This window comes from Eleginops maclovinus, chromosome 21, assembly GCF_036324505.1.
Source record: "Eleginops maclovinus isolate JMC-PN-2008 ecotype Puerto Natales chromosome 21, JC_Emac_rtc_rv5, whole genome shotgun sequence".
Classification (NCBI taxonomy): Eukaryota; Metazoa; Chordata; class Actinopteri; order Perciformes; family Eleginopidae; genus Eleginops; species Eleginops maclovinus.
This window is the reverse complement of record NC_086369.1, coordinates 571,763-590,701: the sequence shown is the minus strand read 5'-3', so window position 1 is coordinate 590,701 and position 18,939 is coordinate 571,763. Positions and strand designations below refer to the sequence as shown.

The 18,939-nt window shown below is 45.3% G+C and overlaps 2 protein-coding genes across 6 annotated transcripts in view; both read left to right on the top strand.

Moving 5' to 3' along the window:
- plxdc2b (plexin domain containing 2b) overlaps positions 1 to 18,939 on the top strand; it is a 52,032-nt gene that overhangs the window by 382 nt on the left and 32,711 nt on the right. The window contains exon 1 of one of the 5 annotated variants that reach the window (XM_063873998.1): positions 4,742 to 4,874. The exons of the other annotated variants lie outside the window; for them this stretch is intronic. The gene's annotated coding sequence lies outside the window, so the exon portion shown is untranslated. Of the gene's footprint in view, positions 1 to 4,741; positions 4,875 to 18,939 lie in introns of those variants that run through there. 5 annotated transcript variants of the gene reach the window in all.
- LOC134883794 (E3 SUMO-protein ligase ZBED1-like) lies at positions 938 to 3,979 on the top strand. The gene is made up of 3 exons (XM_063912215.1): positions 938 to 2,029; positions 2,428 to 3,056; positions 3,151 to 3,979. The coding sequence occupies exons 1-3, from the start codon at positions 1,183 to 1,185 to the stop codon at positions 3,547 to 3,549; spliced, it is 1,875 nt and encodes a 624-aa protein (XP_063768285.1). The 5' UTR covers positions 938 to 1,182; the 3' UTR covers positions 3,550 to 3,979.

Sequence of the window (18,939 nt, the reverse complement as noted above, 5' to 3'; positions counted from 1 at the left end):
CATGTGAGAGGAAGGATACTCAATGCACGATCACATGCAATAAAACACCTGAAGAGAGAGTGTGTTTGGCTCAAACTGCGTCTGTTTATCGTACCTGATGTGCTTCAAAAGATATGTTTCCACAAAGGATAAAGACCTACTAACTTCCTTTCTGCTTGTTTTATTCTAATGAGCATTTTTGAACTTCACCTTTTCCTTATCTTTGCACACGCCTTTCCTCTCGGGCTCTGCTAATTATTACAGTAAGGCAATCAGCGCAGGTGTGGAGATGTCTCTCTGTGTCTTTAATGTGAGATTCCCTGGTGTTTTCTGTGCAGAAGACAGGGTAATGTGTGTGTGTTCTCAGAATGGATACAGAGATGCTCCTCTGAGTTTGTGTGCATGTGAGATGGGAGAATGCAAGAGTCCACAAGTGGCTTAAACTGCGTCCTTTATGCATCTGTTTATCCCATGAAATTGCAGAAAATTAGCTGTAAGACATAGTAACTCTTTGCACATGCATTTCCTCAGACTCAGCTAATTCATGTAAAGCAATCAGTGCAGGTGTGGACATCTTTTCAGTGAGCTGTCCTCTCTGGAACATGCAGGTGTGAGATGAGTGAGGTTGCATGATGCAGGAGCTTTCTGTGCAGCAGTCCTGCAGGAGACAGGTTCATGTGTTTATATAAACACAGTCCAATGAGTCTGCAGGAAACCTTCTAACACATGAGGAGCGTGCACGATAATGACTTAGAACATGTCTCTTTTTGTGTCTTATGAAGGGATGAGAAGCTGCAGATGCTTCCTGTGTAGAAGTTAGGGCTGAACGATATATCGCATTTGCGATAATATCGCGATATGACCAAGTGCGATGTTCTAATCGCGAAAGTCTGCGATTTAAAAAAAAAAAAAATTAAAATTTTTTTTTTTTTTTTTAAAAACAAAAAAAAAACTTTTTTTTATATCATTTAAAAAATCATACAGTACATATCAACATACAAACGTACAAGGGGTACACACGTATAAAAATACATCAACATTATAAAGAAAGGCTGCGATTATACTCTGTTCACGTGATATGCGGGAGTAAAACGAGATTGTCTAACCACAGAGGCTGCACTCTGGTCACGTGACACAGGGAGCAAAGTTTTGAAACAGTCTACCGGAGAGAACTCGCAAGCAAAGCTAGCTGTAACCTACTCAATGGCCTCAGGCTCAACAGAACCAGACCCTGCGGGGCTAGTTTCAAAGAGGAAATACACATCAGTCGTGTGGGACTATTTCGGTTTTAAGAAAGAAGATGTTGCACAGAGTCAGGTACTGTGTAAAACCTGCCTGGTCAGAGTTGGTACATCACGGGGCAACACTACCAATTTGTACCAGCACCTAAAAACGCAGCACAAAACAGTGTATGATAGATGTATGGCTACAAAATCAAGCAGTGTGCAGAATAATCCTAGTAAAGTTAATCGGCAAGGATCACTGACCGAACTGTTTGAAGGTGTTACGCCATATGAACGCAGTTCAAAGCGGCACACGGAAATTACCAAAGCAGTAACCCAATGCATCGCGAAAGACATGATGGCCGTCAATACGGTGACCAAGCTTGGGTTCAATAATTTGGTAACTACGCTGGATAAGAGGTACAAAATGCCCTCCCGCACGTATTTTAGTCAGACTGCCCTTCCGGAGCTACATATGCAGTGTAGGCAGAAAGTAGCAGCGGACTTGAAGGCTGTGGAGTTTTTTGCGGCTACAACAGACATGTGGTCAAGCCGTACAGCGGAGCCTTATCAAAGCCTTACGGTCCATTATATCTCTGAAGACCTCCACCTCGAAGCTCGCAGCCTTCAAACGGCCTACTTCCCCGAAGACCACACAGGCGAAAACATTGCTGCTGGCCTGAGAGAGGGGCTTGCGTGCTGGGATCTCACTGAAGACAACCTTGTCTGCATAACGACGGACAACGCGTCAAATATGGTGAAAGCAGCACAGCTGAACGAATGGACCAGACTCCAGTGTTTCGGACACAGATTACATCTTGCTATTGGTAAGTTTCTGCTGAGAGAGAGAGAGAGTGTGTGTGTGTGTGTGTGTGCGTGTGCGTGTGTGTGCATGCACGCGCCTGTGTATCACTCTCTCCCACAAACACACACCACACTATTATTTCCCTTGTTCTTTAATGCTGTTAATTCTAGTTATGTTATGTCAACCCAACGCTGATGTACCCACCTCTCCTTATGTATTTTTTTTTGTTTTTGTCTTATGGTCTGATGTTCTTGTATGTCATGATGTATGTAACAATAGCTTTGGCAACACTGTTCCCATAGTCATGCTAATAAAGCAAATTTGAGAGGGAGAGAGAAATGGTGAAACCTTGTATCACACAACTGCAATTGTTTGAGTTACACTAATTTTACTTTTTTACTTAATTTTTTTTTCCTCCAGAAAATGCAATCAAAGATGATAGAGTATCCAGAGCAATAGGGCAGTGCAGGAAGTTGGTGGGGCACTTCTCCCACAGTTGGAAGAAAAAGGCAGCGCTCACTGAGGCACAGAAGGAGCTTAAGCTTCCTGAGCACTCTCTCATTACTGAGTGCCCTACAAGATGGGGGTCCAAAGAGAAAATGATTGCCAGAGTGCTGGAACAGATGACAGCCATATCAAAGGTATTGTCAGGTGACCGACATGCACGCCCCCTCATCCCAACCTGGCAGGATGCTGCCGTGTTGAAGTCCATTCATAAGGCACTGCATCCTCTCTCCGAATTTACTGATGCTCTTTCTGGAGAGGAGTATGTGAGCATCTCCTACCTCAAGCCAGTTCTCCATCTTCTGGCAACATCAGTCTTGGCTGAAGATGCTGAGGACACTGATCTGACTAGATCAATTAAAACCAAGGTCCTGGCTTACCTCAACGACAAGTATAGTGACCTCATCACCCAGGAGCTTTTGGATGTTGCGTCTTTCATGGACCCTAGGTTCAAAACGCAATACATCAGCGCAGACAACCTTCCTGCCATTAAGGCCCGACTGAAGACAGAAATGGTGGAATCAGCAAGACGTACACATAATCAGGTTAATCCTTGAAAATAATTTTTCCACAAACACATACTATAATAGGTATATATAAGCTAACTGCAAAACTAATGTCTCTTTTCCCATCTGGCAGGAGAAGAGGTCTCGCACTGAAACCGCTCAAAATTCTCCAAGTGCACAGGCCTCTGGGGGAAAGGCAAAGAAGTCTCTTGGTAGTCTTTTTAAAACCAGTGTGGCCTCTTCAGCTTTGCCTCTGCCACTTGAAGATGTCGTGGAGGCAGAGTTGAATAGTTACCTGTTGAGCCCTGTCATTGACGGAGAGGATGATCCCTTAGCCTGGTGGAAGGTGCACAACATTCACTTTCCAAGACTGTGCAAGATGGCCCGCAAATATCTATGTGTGCCAGCCACAAGTGCCCCCTCAGAGCGTTTGTTCAGCACTGGAGGGAATATAGTGACTTGCACTCGCTCATCCTTAAAGCCAGCAAAAGTTGATATGCTGGTCTTCCTAGCAAAAAACCTTGAGCTATGATGATTATGGCTGGCAGAGCCATACTCATTGTGCACTTTAGTTTGTGCTGTGTTACTGTTACTGCAGATAATCAAGATGTTCAGCCAGTTTTAATTTAAAGGTGTGTTTGTGTGTGTATACAATTGCTATATTATGTTTGCACTTTATGTGTAATGTTACTGACTAGTTTTATTTATTTAATATTATTTTTTAATTTAATGACTTTCTAGCAGTTCACAGATGTCGAAAGTCGAGTGTGGTAAAGCCACAGATTGTTTTTTTTATATATATATATATATATATTTCTGCACATTGTACTGACTTTCATTTTAATGTTTACACCAGGGTTCCTTGTCAGCACTTTATGCTCAGATGTTACTATACTATGCTCAGAGATGTTACTACTCAAAATATACTATTGTGTATGTTCAAATATACTGTTTTGATTGAATTAGTTGTCAGTCATCATTCATGCAAACTCATGTCATCATAACAGAGGTATGTCTTCCAGGAAAGAACAGTTTAAAATTAATGTAATATAGTATTGGCCATACTATATGATGTTTTGCTTGTCAATAATACAGAAGACAAAGTCCTTAAAAAATAATCGCATATCGCATCGCAATCGCAATATTGGCGCGAAAAATCGCAATTAGATTATTTTCCATAATCGTTCAGCCCTAGTAGAAGTCCTGCAGAACACACTCTGATCAAATAGATGTTATGAGACACAGTCTACTGAAGGAACAATATCACTACACACACACACACACACACACACACACACACACACACACACACACACACACACACACACACACACAGGTTTAATTTACAGGCAGTGTCAGCAGCAGAGCATTTCTCTAACCACTATCTGATACGTGATGAAAATCCACTGCCAGCAATAAAAGCTCCGGGAAACAAGAGCCGGCCTGCGGGAACTCTGTGTGTGTGTGTGTGTGTGTGTGTGTGTGTGTGTGTGTGTGTGTGTGTGTGTGTGTGTGTGTGTGTGTGTGTGTGTGTGTGTGTGTGTGTGTGTGTGTGTGTGTGTGTGTGTGTGTGTGTGTGTGTGTGTGTGTGTGTGTGTGTGTGTGTGTGTGTGTGTGTGTGTGTGTGTGTGTGTGTGGACCACACTTACTGGAATGTACGGCTTTGTTTGGAGGAGACGCTATCAGCCGTGTGTGACCGCTCACTCACACACACTTTACTCTCAGTCGTATTTATGTATTCAATCAATCTGCTGCTCACACACTGTGGGAAACCCGTCGGAGTGAGGCGTGTTTTAGAGGATGCACTCCCTCACGTTCTTCTCTGAGTGCCTCCATCCTGCAGCCCGGACTCTTTCAGTATGTAGGACAGTATTTTTAGAGATCTAGGTGCTTCCCTCGTCATAGACTGACCTGCTGTCAGGAGCTGTCCTGCTTTAGAGAGGAGTTATTAATAGAGTGCAGGTGGAAGAAACACACTGATGCAGAGAAGCTGCACGTTTGTTAGTCAGACGTACGGACGCCAACAGGTGCTAACGTGCTACAAGCTACAGCGTTTGGTTTCTGCAGCTTTTACTACACACGCTCATGTTTCCTGAAGTTGCTGAATGTTCTCTAAAGGCTGCATGTGTTGAAGAGTTGCTGGTTCTATATCTGCATCGTCCCTGAAGCTGCAGCCTGTTCCTCCTGATGGAGGAGGGTTAGGCCTCTGCAGCTCGTTTACACATCTGGGTGAAATTACGCGACATCCTGCTCTGTGCATCGTTGTGTTTTTTTTCCACAGGGTGGAAAAAGAGATGTTCCACTCGGGTGTGTGTGTGTGTGTGTGTGTGTGTGTGATAGAGAGCCTTGTGTAATGATGCGCCTACAGGGTTAATGTAAAGTTAGCCCTCTCACAGGCGGACCTCTGCAGCTCCTTCAGCCATCATGCTGCCAGCAGTCGCTCTCCAATCATACCACACACACACACACACACACACACACACACACACACACACACACACACACACACACACACACACACACACACACACACACACACACACACACACACACACAACATATTTTATCTCTAAAGTGACGCCTCCATTTCCCAGCAAGCAATCTGATATCAAACCTTCTCATGCTTAATGCTGCAGGGTCCCCCCCCTCTCTTTGTCCTGCTTTAGGTATGATAATCTGTCTCTGGAGAGCAGAATGGGGGGTCCGGCTGCTTCAGTGTTGGGGTTGTCTTGGAATCTGCCCCCCCCCCCCCCACTCTCCCTCTTTCTGACATTGCACATTTCAGAGCAGACTCTTTATTGCTCCTCTGAATGACCTGCTGAAAGGACCTGCCGTGGGGGGTGGGGGGGCAGGCATTAGAGAGCAGGAGGGGTTTCCCTGCATTTCAACCTCTTTGAGCCACGATGCATAAAATAACCCTGAGCCGACGACCAAAATACTTACAAAATGACAAATAATTGAATGAAAAGTCTTTGAATTTGGCCACAGGTTCGGTTGCTAGGTGGATTTGGGACCACAGCTCTGTAGAATTTTATTTCCAGCAACTCAAACATATTGTTTTTGGACAAATTCCCACGGCTCACTAGTTGGAAATCACTGGGTCATGCCATACATCATTTAGGCAGAGAGGCAGGTTCTTCACCCCCATACCAGCATGCAACAGCAGCACTGGGATCCTGCATTAGTCAAGCCCCCCCCCCCCCATCCCCTTTCACTGTGGGAGGAAGAAGCTCGGCCGGAGAGTTCAATGGGCTCAGACACAAAGAGCCAAGAGGCCGCGAGTTAATGAAACTCAGAGCAGCTCCTCCATCACTCCGTCTCTACTTTAAAGAGTCCTCTCCTGCTGATGTTCAGGTGTATATCAGTATGTAGTGTCTCTACTTTAAAGAGTCCTCTCCTGCTGATGTTCAGGTGTATATCAGTATGTAGAGTCTCTACTTTAAAGAGTCCTCTCCTGCTGATGTTCAGGTGTATATCAGTATGTAGAGTCTCTACTTTAAAGAGTCCTCTCCTGCTGATGTTCAGGTGTATATCAGTATGTAGAGTCTCTACTTTAAAGAGTCCTCTCCTGCTGATGTTCAGGTGTATATCAGTATGTAGAGTCTCTACTTTAAAGAGTCCTCTCCTGCTGATGTTCAGGTGTATATCAGTATGTAGCGTCTCTACTTTAAAGAGTCCTCTCCTGCTGATGTTCAGGTGTATATCAGTATGTAGCGTCTCTACTTTAAAGAGTCCTCTCCTGCTGATGTTCAGGTGTATATCAGTATGTAGTGTCTCTACTTTAAAGAGTCCTCTCCTGCTGATGTTCAGGTGTATATCAGTATGTAGAGTCTCTACTTTAAAGAGTCCTCTCCTGCTGATGTTCAGGTGTATATCAGTATGTAGTGTCTCTACTTTAAAGAGTCCTCTCCTGCTGATGTTCAGGGTGTATATCAGTATGTAGTGTCTCTACTTTAAAGAGTCCTCTCCTGCTGATGTTCAGGTGTATATCAGTATGTAGTGTCTCTACTTTAAAGAGTCCTCTCCTGCTGATGTTCAGGTGTATATCAGTATGTAGTGTCTCTACTTTAAAGAGTCCTCTCCTGCTGATGTTCAGGTGTATATCAGTATGTAGTGTCTCTACTTTAAAGAGTCCTCTCCTGCTGATGTTCAGGTGTATATCAGTATGTAGTGTCTCTACTTTAAAGAGTCCTCTCCTGCTGATGTTCAGGTGTATATCACTTAACGGATCAATTAACTAACGATGTCTCTAATTGGACTTCCTTTTTACTTTGATAATCGTGTAACCCTGGTTTTCGTTGTGTTTTGGCATCTTGCAGCGCTTTGTTTATGCATTTGCACCTAAATATTGGTGCAAAATAAAGCACTTAACTTATGTAATTGCTGCACAGGAAGTGTCCGTCTACGTTGCAATCATGCCTGTAGGAATAAGACCAGCAATCTGTGTTGTCTTTCTTAATGCCGATGCATTTGTAGGACTTCTAAACGGTTAAATATGGGTCAGAAACGTCTTTACCTCGGGAACGTTTCATGCATTTCTTCTTTAGATCCCAGCAGATCTTAGAGGAGGTAAACCCTGACACATACATGTTTTATACACACCAGTAAATGTCTGCTATTTGACAAAGGGTGCATAAAAAGGCCGGCTGGCTGTCACTCAGCTGTGTGGCCTTGTTGGCTCAAAGCTGTGAAAACATTTGGTACAGTCCGACCATGTGGAGCGCAGATGGGATGATTTCATGCATCTTGAAGACTTGTTATTGGACTTATAGAACGAGCGAGAATTACTTACAGGTGTTGCAGGACAGATATGGATTTGTCCTGGCAAATGATTGAAAGTGGAAACACACCAACTGACCCGGAGGTTAGCATCGCAGAGCTCCCTTTGACAGATCCTAATGCATCTTTCTCATATTTACAAATGTTTTAGTTACTTATAGGTCAACAACTAGCTAACTCAACATGCTAACAATCCCTCTGATCCTGGTTTTGAAGGCTAGACTAGTATTCGAACTCTTGCACAGAGCATCTCCCTTTCTGCATGAACATCTAAGCTTACTTTAACTCCTCCAGGAGGGGTTCAGTGGACTCATTTCAAACTGAAACACAGCCACAGAGGCCAAAACATTACTTATTCAATAACTGAATTTGCAAGGAGCCAGTTTTTCTTCCCAGTGTTTCCATCAGACCTTCATATCTGACTGGAGGAGAAGTAAACAATCTGCGCAGAGCCTCGCTCAGTGCCAGCTTTTAAAAGTACTGTGGTTTCAGATGATCCTTCTTGTCTGGATGTAGAAGTTTTCGATGCATGGGAACAGACGGTTGCAGAGTGTGAGAAAGACACCCAGCTGCACAAAGGCATGTAGCAGCATGCCGTACACCGTGAGAGTGACAGGAGCTTTTGTTGGACAAAGCCGAGCCGGAGCTCCTGCTGTTCTCAGGATATGAAGCTTCAGGGCTCCTCAGCTCCTCTGGACAGCCTCCCTGCCCTGCTTCATGATAGCCGTGCATGCACAGCTCTTTAATCCTCCTTCAGATAGTGCAGCGTATCTTCGGTGCAGGCGCTGCAGCATGGGAATATTCATATTTGCAGGAGTTAAATGGTGTTGGGATGCACAGCTGCGGGGGTGTGTGTTTAAAAAATGAACCAGATAGACATGAAAGCAAATCATTGTTGAATCCTCCCTTTATGTGGTTGTAACGTGTGCTATAAGAGGGTTGAACAGCTCAGAAATGAGGATCAGATGTTCAGCTAACAGTCAACAGTTAAATATTTGGCATTAGCTTCCACTGGTTTCTGTAACTGGGACTGATTGAAGTGTATCTCTGAGTCAGCAGCATCTGCATGTATTCCAGTAAGAGCAGTTTCATTCAACATGACCCCCCTCTTGACTTCTCTTTTATTGGCTTGTTTGTCATGGTAATAGCATGCCCACCCTAACCCGGAAATCCCATTTTTATTACATGTAGTTGCTCCGTCCTCTGTGTAGCATGTAGCATGTAGCATGTAGCCTCTGCCATGATTAGCGTGCTGTGTTCCAGCGTTGTTTGGAAGCCATGCCAGGCGAACCCCTCGATGTGTTTCCCTCGCTGTAGGTCCAACAGCTCTGCCTCTACCTCTCTGCCCGGAGACACTGCCTCCACGTCCAGGAGTTTCTTTACTCTAAAACTCATCGTGGCAAAGAAGGAGCTCGCCCTGCAGCAGCGCTCCTCATTGTGCAACACTTGGGTGGAAATGAAAGGATTTACAGACACAAGTGGGTTTCTGAGCAGGGGGCTGGGGATTGGATTTGAATTTTGAACGATGGTTTTCTATTTGTCTCCACTACTTCTATAATGCAAATTGACAGAATGAAAACTGAGGATCCATGACTGCTGCTGGCTTAGAGGGAGGATGTATTATTTAAGTTAGTATCACAAGGGTTCCCTCGACATAAATCTGCTAAGCTAAAGGCAGCTAATGTTGGGCTATAAAGGAACTACAGCACGGTCACATGACCACAGAAAACATTGACTTCAAGACCAGAGGACAGGAAATGCTAAAATGCTGAGTAATTTCCCGGGTTTGAGGACTCATTCCTGCGCAGTTCTCTTGTGCAACAGACCTGTTTTGGCTGATCCTCTCCTCCAATGATTAACGGCGACTCCACTGTGGTTTCTGTGAGACATCTGTAGGACCCTTCAGGAATCATGACTGCCAGGAATGAGCCGACAAAAAGCCTCTTTCCCAGAAGCAGGAAATGGTTCCTGGAGGTCAGGGCGATCTTTGTTTGGAAGATGCAGTTTTTGGAAACACTCGTTCCGGCTGTCCTTCTTCCTGAGCTCATCCCAAAATCCCTCTAGCTGTAAACAAGAGGCCAGTTGGCAGCTCAGACATTTCTCTCTGTCCTGTTTACCCGCCTCCTCTTCTTCTGAAATGCTTAATTAAACACGAGTGAGACAACGGTTGATTTCTGGTGAAGGAGATTTGTTTAGCGCCAGGTGTTCGGCCTCCTCTCAGTTCCTCCCAGAGTCTCTGCAGGAACAAAGGCTTGCTCTCAGCCCTTTGTGGGGAGGGATTGCACGCTGGCTTTATGAATGTACTGTAGTTTAACGGAGACGGAGCGAGGGGGGAACTCCTGTCCAGGTAACCCGACCCTCTGCACGGCCAGGTAATTGGGTTTTCTTGTACAGTCGGGCCAGAACAAGCTATTGTAAAGGAGGGTTCAGATTAATGGCACGATGCATCAAAGTCTGTGGTTTCAGAGAGCAAGCATCTCTATTAAATATCTGTTAGGTGTGCCTGGGATATTTAGCCTTTTCCTTCCCATCATGTGGTTTCTTTCTGCTAAATGCAATGGTTTCTCCATCAACCTCTTCTTCCCTGCGTCTACGGACCTCCTTCTAGAGGAAGTGATATGTGGTGTTTGTCCTGTCGGGATGAACCCCATTAAAGGGTGTTTATGCAACACATGACGGTGGTAATTGACTCCCGTTTAAAGCAATTGTCTCGTGCCCCAGCATGCTTTAATTAGACGGGAGGTAAATGAGTGTGAGACGTTTAATTAGGAAGATGTGGTTGGTGTCTTTGCACTACATATAAATGGTAGAGCCAGCAGTCAGGATTAGTCACTGGTAGATTTCGTAGAGGAAAAATGACCCTAAGGACTTTGTATTGACTGATTGATTAGTTAATTGATTGTTGATTATGACCAATTAGCGTCTTTTTCTGGCAGAAAGTCGCTGAGCAGAGACGACGAACAGACTTCCATCTTTCCCTTGGATTTTATTGTCTGCTTGAGCTACTTTTGTTTTTAGTTTGGCATAGTTTTCCCACTTTAACAATCATTTGGAAGTTCTGATTGAGCTTCAGCGCTCCGTCTGACAGCTGTATAGCGAGACAGAAAGGCACCTGGCATCCAATCAGCTCCAACAAACGGTGTTTTTACCTCTTTTTTACGACAGTTTCAGTCTAATTGCCACGGCCAAAAACACCTTTTTTTTGCTGCAGTGTTTTAACTCAAAGCGCTCGAGAAACATGTCCAAACATTAAGCCCCGCCTCGAACCAGCATCACAACCTCAGTCCAATGAATGGAGAGAGTTGGCTTTCAGTGAAGTTAAAGACTCCTGATTATTTAAATAAGGACTAAAAACAGATGTCTTTTGGGCCAAATTGACGTCACAGACACCGGAAGTTGTAGCACCACCGTTTTGCCACCAGGTGCTTCAACGCCCGGTCTACCTCCTTGTGTTTATCCCTGCACGCTCCACATCCACCAGTAGCAGACATGTGTCTCAGGCAGAATACTTTTTTTATTGATTGAATGTCTGGCCAGCTTCCCGCTCACCCAAAGGCCTCTGGGTTACACCGGCCAGCGCTCTGTGCCAACACGACTACATCTAAACACATTGACTCGAGTCATAAATAAAGAGATGTCGGGATGCAATCAATTCTCCCGCTTTAGTTCTTAGCCTGATGCTTGGCAGCTCCCCAGCACAGATTGAGTTCAGACAGCTGCCAGTCCTGGAAGTCTCATCCATCCAATGAGCAGCCAGTCTGAGTTATTTGATGGGGTTTTTGAGCCTCAAGTTGCTCAGAGGGCTGGTTTTCCTTCTTTTTGTATGTGATCCAAAGTCAGATTTAGAGATGATTCTTAGTGTTTGATTCTGATTAGAGATCACACATTCATCTCGTCCTGAATCTGGAATTACTTTGAAGAAAGAGGCCCTGCAAAGATTGAAAATAAGGGAAGCTGATGAGCCTAAAGTGGTCACAGAAAAAGCTTTTCCCGTAAGTTTATTGTAGAAAACAGCCTCCCTGCTCCGGGGCTCTCTCTGCAGAGCCACATGCAGAGGATGTCTCTCAGATCCCAGGAGGACCCGTCAGATCATCTCCACAAACTGTGTGTGTGTGTGTGTGTGTGTGTGTGTGTGTGTGTGTGTGTCCTGCCTGAAGTCACTGAGCAGCCACTTCACAGCAGCTGTCAGCCGGTGATTGAGTATTAAGTGTAAACAGATGGAAAGGAAGGCTTGTTTTTGATCCTCATTGGTGCGAGAACTTCTGAAGATGTACAGTAGAGTCTCTATGCATCACTTTCTGGGTACATTTCTGGCTAATTACCAAAAAATAAACGTGCAATGTGTTATGTGAAGTCACTAGAAATGTATTATTGTGAAAGGAAGCTAGAATGACCCCCCTCCTTTAAGCAAAGCAAGGCAAACCCTGAGTCATTGTGCAGGTGCTGACAATGACTCAGCAGGTTTTGAAACAACAAGATTGAAAAGCTGTACCCAGCTGAGCCAAGTCTTTTCTTAGCAGGGTAGCTAAGCTTTCTTAGTAGAAGCTAGTCAGCCTAGCAGGAGTCACAGCTATTCAGACTAGTAGGAGCTAGTTAGCCTAGCATACAAACCTTAATGTTGTAAAGAGACTGACACCATAAATTGCTAACGGTGGATCGCTAAAAGAGGGCTAGCAAGAATAAGACTGAAGAGCTGCATCCAGTAGAGTCACTACTGTTATCAGGCTAATATAATTAGCTTCAGATTCAGCCTAGCCTACAAACTCGAGCGCTGTAATGAGACTAGCGGTGGAAAGCTTAACGTGGGCTGGTAAAGATGGGCTGAAATTGCTTGTATAAACCTTTTATTAGCTTTGTATATTGACCTCACTTTTCACAAGAGCTGAAGTGTCTTTGGACGTTGCATTTAAAGGAGAGGGATTTTAATTCAAGTACCACTTTAACAGACTCTGTTTATCTTTTAGTGAGAGTCTTCTCACGGCTTGTATTGGAAATGAACCTCTAAACAATCAAGTCCTTTCCTCATTTCCAAGCTTCCTGTTGATGTTTCAGTCACCAGCTGGAGGTCATAGCAATCAGACTTCAGTCTCTACTTCCTGTTGTACCTGACGGTGGGAAAATGCCTCATCACGCTTTCAGTGCTTCTTCACTTCCCCTCCGACCCACTTCCTTGCTCTCGCTCCTCGTCTTGCCTCAGTTCTCTTTCAGTGAAAGATGAATGGTGTTGGGAGTGCTTGGTTGAGTCGTCCATCATGTGAGGTCTGTCCTTCACCTGTGGTCTGACGGACAGGAAGCAACACCTCACTTTATATGTTGAGTTTTGAGGTTATCTAACCCCTTTCTCCAAACCTCCTGCTGTATTTCCTCCCTCCTCCTCTAAAGGAAGACCCTCGATCAGCTGAGAGTCTGCAGACGGAGCGGGATTGTGCAGGGGTCGGTTTTGACCGCTTGATCTCTGACCTTTCTCTTGCTCCAAGCAAACAACCTCAACCATCTGTCTGTAGTGAGCCTCAGACAACCCCCCCCCCCACCAGTCTGCAAATATAAACAGACACTGTGAATCAATGAGCAAACAGGTGACTGGATGAGCTCACAGACCTTTCACCTCACAGGTCAGACTGGTCTCTTCACCCGTTGGCGTTCACAGGAAACACTTCGAGGAGTTAAAGAATAAATCAGCACAGTGCTGCAAGAACACCTCGTTTATGACCGTGCTTTATCAGATAGATAGATATAGAATGGGAGGATGAAACCCTCTTTATTGTCACATACATGCACACAGCAGAGCACACACAGTGAAATTAGTCCTCTGCATTTAACCCATCCTAGTACTAGGAGCAGTGGGCAGCTATCGTGCAGCGCCCGGGGAGCAATGGGGAGGGGGGATTGGAGGTGTCCGGTGCCTTGCTCAAGGGCACCACAGCAGGGCCTAGGAGGTGAACTGGGACCTCTCCAAGTAGCAGTCCACTTTCCAAGTCTGTTCGGGGACTTGAACCGGCGACCCTACGATTCCCAGTCCAAGCCCCTACTGACTGAGCCACTGCTGGACAGAGCAGAGATAAGTAAATGCTTTCACCCTCGTTAACTATCTCAGGAAGACACTGGAGGTTCAAGTCCAACTGAAGCATGCACATGTAGCTTTCCTGATGTAAACACGGAAGCCATGGGGGGGAAACTGCATAAAACCTTCTCTGTAAGAAAGTGTAGAGGATGCACAGCTTAATAAGGAGTTACATACAAGAAAATAACAATCCAAATCAAATGACAGGTTGAACATGGTACAAATCTAGCAGCTGCAACAGGCTGCAGTCCCTCAGGTGTGTCCCACCTGCTGGTCCATCTGAGAGGTGGATCTCCGTGCAGCACCACGGGTATTTTTGTGTCTCTGAACTGCCTCGACATGACAGGCTACACATCCGGCTGATACAGAGCTCGGTCTGACAGGGAGCTAATGAAAGGAGAGTGACTGACGGAGGTAATTTGACCCCGTCCGCCAGGAGGCTTCACTACGAGGACCTGAACGTCCTGGAGTCACAGGTTATCTGCTGGAGACTACAGGCTCGGGGGCTATCCTCCTTTCCTTTAGCATTCAGCAAACTTAAGAGGAGACTTTTAAGAATGTTTGCAGACAAGATTTGCTACAAAAATAGTTTCCTTCCTGAAGTATAACTCACATTTTTAATCGTCATGGAGCCAAGAGAAACCCTAACATGACGTCTCGTAGACAGGACGGTAAAACAAGTGATCTTTAGTCTCACTTTCCAGCAATACAAGTCCATTTAACAGCAGGTTTTCCACTCTCTGCTCCCTCCTGTCAGCTGTTTTTGGGCTAAGTCATGGTATTCACGTTGGAGTCGCATTGGGAATACGATGAGGGACTGCACATCTGGGAAAATGAGACAATGAACAGAGAGGCCAGATCCTCCAGGGGTTTAACAGCTGGTTTGACAGATTCCCCACTCGCTCTGAGAGCTCCAACAATGGCTGCAGCTTCTTAAAGGTCAGCGGCGTGAACACGTCGTCTGTTAATGTGGCGAGGTCAGAGTTCAGATTCCTACCATGAGCCGGTACTTTCTCATGTGTCAGCGATATATTCCCATCTTCTCCGGCACACAGACGCTGCAAAAAGAGCCCCGATTCTTCCTGGTTTTCCTCCCCGGTCGTCCGGCAGCTCTGGATATCCTCCGCTGCTGTCGTGCAGGAATGCATTCATTTATATTTTATAGAAGAGCACGGAGAGGGAAAGGTCTTCCATTATAAATAAAGGGGTTTTGAAATGTAGGGGCTGCAGGAAGGTTGCTGAAGACCTCAGTAGCATCTGTGTTTCTGTGTGGCCTATTTTTATCAGATCAGCACCAGTCCAGTCACCTGCTGGGGCTGGTTTGGCTCCCAGTTCCTCTTGGATGATGTTAGCACAGCTGAAGGGATCTATCTCTGTGGCATTGGCTTGTTTTCTACATGCATATTCGCTCGGCTGAAAAAGGGGTTCTAAGGGGGGCGGTGGCTGGTCGTTTTTCCACCAAAAGGTTGCTGGTTCGATCCCAGCCCGTGCAGTAGTTTAGATTTGTAGTTTTTGGCTGAACTGTGAAGCTTATTTGACCCTTGCATCTCATCCACGGTCTCGTCTCTCCTCCTCTTTGCCATTTCAAAGCTTCAATTAGGAATAACTCCACATTTGTGAGAAAGCAATCCCTTCACGGAGCGTCTCATTTCTTAATTTCCTTCGTCTCTTTAATGGAAATCATATCCTCTTTCACGCTCCACGGTGCATTAATGATTTGCATGTCTCTGCAAAGTCGTAGTCATGAGACAGTCTCTGCATGCATCCTATCACACGTATGAAGGAGTGATATTGAACATGCATGTGTGCAGGAGGGCATCGGTGTGTTTAGGGATGATCAGCATGAAATAAATGAAGGATTCCTTTCGTTTGAGGAAAAGCTTGTTGGTCAAGGTCACTTTCTAACAGCATGAAGAGAGGATTTATTTAGAGACGGGTTTGTGTCTGCATAGTGACCCGTTTCCTGACAGGGTCACACACACACACACACACACACACACACACACACACACACACACACACACACACACACACACACACACACACACACACACACACACACACACACACTTGTCTGTCAGACTGTCTTTGCCTCTGCATTGCACACTCAGAACTCATGGGTAGATGTGTGGAGGGAACCAAACACAAACGCTGAAGTTATTTTTCCTCGTCTCCCGTGTCCAAGGGCAGAAGGACACTGGAGGATGAAGGATCGCTCAAAGTGCCTCCCAAATAGCCGCCATTACTCCGGACTAATCCACCGCTCCTGACAAACGTAGACTTTTTTTTTTCTTTGAGAGTAGATTAACTGATGTATGAGGAGTCCAGTGCAGCAGGGTGTGTGTGGGTGTGTGTGGGTGTGTATACTATAGAGCCACAAAAAGGTCTTTAAACCATCAGGAAAAAGTTTTTTAAGGGGATTTTCCTGTTCTTTATGGAGGTGTTAGTGCATGTAAATGGTCTGCAGAGGCTGGAATGATAGAGTTCTGGAACAGAGTGACATCACTATGACCTAGTTGGCTAGCTACATACTGATACACTCCTTTCTAGAACATGCACTTCGTTGCAGAGTCTTGGCATTTCATGGGAAAGCTGAACCCCTCTGAAAACTTTGAGTCGATTTTGCTCTCAGTCGCCGTTTGAAATGCAGAACTCTGACACATGTAGAGACTCTGAACACCTCTCTGTGTTCCTGCCAAGGCTCTGTCTCTGCTGTGGGGCCCTCAGTTTGATCAATGGAGCCCAGAGAGGCAGAACATGGGGCCCAGTGTCAGTGTCGGTGGCAGGCTGCCCAGAAGCATGGCATATGAGGGGGGGGGGATGTTAAATGGAAATGTTAAATGTCAATTCTGCAACTACAGTATGTTGTTGTAGAAAGACTGTTAAAGGTTCATATGAGTATGTAGTGTCTCTACTGGGACATAGAGACCACAAAAAGCTCCTCTTTTCACCCTCTGTCTGAAACCAGAGCCCAGTCTGCTCTGATTGGTACGTTTACTACAATTAAATCCTGGTTAAATATGTTAATTGTGTTGTTGTTGCAGCATGTCATTAGAGAGCCATTCACACCTGTTAGCAGGCCTTATGCTAAGCTAAGCTAACCAGCTGTAGCTTCCTATTAAGTGTAGAAGTATGAGATTTATATATAATTCAATAAAGTGCATGTATTTGTTGTTGCTTTGACTGAGACGGGACCAGAAGGCGTTCATAACATAGATTGTAAACACGTCTCACACTGCCAGAAAAATAAATGCTAACATGCTATCTATGTGCTAATGTTGAAGCACCATTAGGCGTTCCTCTCCCTAGGATCTCACGCCGCCCTGTGAATAAATGAAGCCCGCCTCAGTCTCCAGGTGAAGATGAGTCCCTCCGCGACCGACTCCAAAACACAGCCAGTGTCTCTGCTGCTGGGAATGAGGCTGATAGCTTCAGACAATCCTCCTCTTCATCACCTCCTCTTCATCACCTCCTCATCCACACTGACTGGATTGGTGAAAAACAGCAGGAGAGAAAGTTGGAGGATACTTCAGAATAATGGTCTCCCATTTGTATTCAGAGCCCCGGTGTCCCGGCTGTTTGTCAGAGGGCTTTTATTAGAGACTGCGTACAGGAGTAATGCCGCCGTCAGCCCCCGAGTGCCCCATTACTCCCGTCCTCTGCCGGGGTCACTAACACACGTCGGGTGGATCAGTGGGGGCGTTTAAAGGGGGCCAAAGGTGCAAAACATACAGGTACAAACATGCATGAAGCGTGTCAACATGCCGCTCACAGGATGAGTCACTGAGGCAAGAACCAGCATGCACCTCTCCTGGGTCCTTTAAAACCCGGTGACATCAGGGAAGAAAGGCGTGCTAATAATCTCTTTGTGCCCCTACAGAAGCCAAACCGGTTGGGGGGGTAATACAGCATTCTGTAGGGAATTGGTTTGCGACGTTCAGTAGCTAACACGCTAACAGTTGCTCCTTTACACAGCAAACATGTAAAATAATGCACGCTGTTTTCCTACATTACTTCACACGTCCTGTCAAACTGGTGTTGAAAAGAAGCCCCTGTTGATTTGAATGGTTTCACAGAACAGTCTGTAGTGATTAGCTCCCGATAACGTGGCTACGTAGATAGCGCGCTAACAGTGCTTCAACTTGAAGACCAACACCGACCCGCTGTCTCTCCACCGTTTCACTTTAATCTGGAGATTTTCAATGAATTCCTCTTGTGCATTACAACCCAATCTCTCTGCCTCTCTTTCCGATTCTATTTCCGTCTCAAGGGTGAACAAGTAGTGAAAAGTAAGCTTTAAATCTGATGAATTGTGTATTTAATTACAGCTTAAAGTAGAGACACACTTCTGCTCGTCCTGTCAGAAATAATAAATAATTTCTCTGCATATTTATTTGCACATGAGGAAATGCTGTTCCTCAATTTGCAAAGCACATATTAAAAACAGTGTTCATTCCTGATTGGATTTGCAGGGTCTGCATGCAATCCGCTCTGTAAAGGGCTTTGGTTTCGTTGACACGTCTCCTCTGTAGGTCTCGTTGTAAACAATATTTATTATTGATTTCCTGTGAGTGGCTGAATGGGAAGAGATTGGAGCAATTACTGCCTGGATGTGGCTCACAGTTTGTCAACAGACAGGAGAAAATGCTCCGGGTTTGGCAGCTTTATGTCGGGGGAATGCTTCTGTCTTTCCAAGAGTATGTGCTGCACAAGATATATGTTCCAGCTGTGCTTATGGGATGTTTTAGTCACTCTTTCTGGCTGCTGTTGGGGCCCGGAGGTGCCTGGAGGCTGCAGGTAGGAGGATATGGGATTTCAGGGGAACCTGATCAGATCTGCATGTTTTTATTTAGGATGATCATTAACTTGATTGAGAGGAATTTTTATAAGTGGATCTGAGGTCTGCTGGTTGGTTGGATTTGTCATGATGAGGATGCATCACTGCCCTAACGTAAAGCACATGTGTTCTTTATTGGTACAGTAATCACACACTGTTTTGAATGGTCAGCGGCCTAGATATGTCCCGCCCCCTTTTGCCTTGTCATGTTTTGGAGCTCCAGACAAAAAATGTGTTCGTGCAGG